Source organism: Monoraphidium neglectum (assembly GCF_000611645.1).
Source record: "Monoraphidium neglectum strain SAG 48.87 unplaced genomic scaffold scaffold00593, whole genome shotgun sequence".
Classification (NCBI taxonomy): Eukaryota; Viridiplantae; Chlorophyta; class Chlorophyceae; order Sphaeropleales; family Selenastraceae; genus Monoraphidium; species Monoraphidium neglectum.
The window spans coordinates 19,887-21,800 of NW_014013035.1; the positions used below are offsets into that span (position 1 = coordinate 19,887).

The window sequence follows — 1,914 nt, forward strand, 5'->3', positions numbered from 1 at the left end:
AAGCGCCTCCTTGCGCCCAGGTCACTGGCCCAGCCTACAAACCCAAAACGGTGGCTCTTGCCACCACCAAAGCATGATCTGGGTTCAGGTCCGTGGTATATCGCGGCCCGGCTACGTCGTCGACGGGGGGTTTTCAACGTCCAGCCTAGATACTGCCTGCTGCTTTTTGCAGACAGGCAGATGGGTTGATGCGTGTGGACAATCGCCAGCCAAAGAACCGCAGATCCTGCAGCTACACCTCAAATGCAGCAAGGGAAGCGCTGCCGTTGCACAGTGTCAATCTGGTAACGATGTCAGCTCAAATTGATTGGTGGAAACCCTGCATGGATGCATTCCCCTGTGCTGTTGGCTACTTAATATCTGTGTGGCCTGTGATGCTTCACGCTGTCTCCCTTGGATGAAAACCTGAGGCCTGGTGCTTGCTTATTACTGGGTGCATAGGGGTTGGTGCAAACTAAGAGTGCACGGTCGTAAGCGCAGTCCAAGCAAGTCAATTATATTTGTACTGCCTCAGTATAATTGTAATGTGTGTGTGTAATTGACAGCAAGGCCAAAGCGGACGCTAGAACATCTGCACAGATGTTTCAAGTGTTGTGCTGCTGCCATGTCATCACAGACACTGACACTCGCGTAGCACTCCCCCTTGCCAGGAGTGCTGGCTGCTGGACAAGTACCATGCTCTGTTTACGCCCCTGAATGTGCCACCCACATGGCCACCAACCTGCTAATCAACAAACGTGCATGACATATCACCTGTACTTGCTCCCAGCCAATCAAACCCCCACGAAAAGTTATCACGGTGTGGTGGTGGCGAGAGCCACCGTTTTGGGGTGTGGTTTGCGTGTGCGCCCAGCGAGGGGCATCACAGCAGCTGCGGGCGGGAGGCCGCTTAACCACCGAAGCCGTAGAGGGTGCGGCCCTGACGCTTGAGCGCGTAGACGACGTCCATGGCCGTCACGGTCTTGCGGCGCGCGTGCTCGGTGTAGGTCACGGCGTCGCGCACCACGTTTTCAAGGAACACCTTGAGCACGCCACGGGTCTCCTCGTAGATGAGGCCGCTGATGCGCTTGACACCGCCCCTGGAGAAGAGAGTTGAAAGGTGGGTGAGTATGGGAGGGTGAGGGCAAATTGCAGCGGGCAGCAGCACAACCACAGGCGTCAGCTGCACCAAGTCAACATCGCAACACAGCGCTGCCCCAACCCCAACCCACCAACCCTGGCATCACCATGCCTCACACCTGCGGGCCAGGCGGCGGATGGCGGGCTTGGTGATGCCCTGGATGTTGTCGCGCAGCACCTTGCGGTGGCGCTTGGCGCCACCCTTGCCGAGGCCCTTGCCGCCCTTGCCGCGTCCAGACATGCCTGCTGGGTGTTGTTGAGTTGGGTGTGCTGTGCCGAAGCAGTGAGTGTTGTGGCTGGCCCAGGGCGAACAGACGGCTTTTGAAGGACGCCGTGGAGCAACGAACGAGCCCAGCTTCGTGCTGCCTTCGCGCCCCTGAGCCAGCTACCCGCGAGCTTCGTCCTCTGCCGCCTGAGCGAGGGAAGGCATATGGAAGCTGGATTTGCTCGCACGATGTTGATAAGCATCGCCGTTGCTTGGTGCCAGCTCACAAGCAACCTCCAGTACTCTCTGCTCACCGCTTCGAGAAGCAACAACAGCATCAGCCACCATGGCCCGCACCAAGCAGACTGCCCGCAAGTCCACCGGCGGCAAGGCGCCCCGCAAGCAGCTGGCCACCAAGGTGCGCAGCGGTGATGCTGTGAGGCCAGCGGGCTATGGGCCGGAGCCGGGCGGGTGGTTTGGAAAAGCGCTGTTGTGGAGCAGCAGCGCTGCTGCACACCAAGGCATCGACACGCCTGCTGCATTTCACATCATCACCTCTCTCAAACCCCCCCTCTATTGCAACCCCCCTC

At 59.1% G+C, this 1,914-nt stretch overlaps 1 protein-coding gene across 1 annotated transcript; it reads right to left on the reverse strand.

The window, feature by feature from the left end:
• Positions 1-889: 889 nt before the first annotated feature.
• MNEG_4318 (Histone H4) lies at positions 890-1,360 on the reverse strand (the record flags this gene model as incomplete). The annotated part of the gene is made up of 2 exons (XM_014047210.1): positions 890-1,079; positions 1,239-1,360. 2 exons carry the CDS (start codon positions 1,358-1,360, stop codon positions 890-892), a joined length of 312 nt encoding a protein of 103 aa, XP_013902664.1.
• Positions 1,361-1,914: the final 554 nt, after the last annotated feature.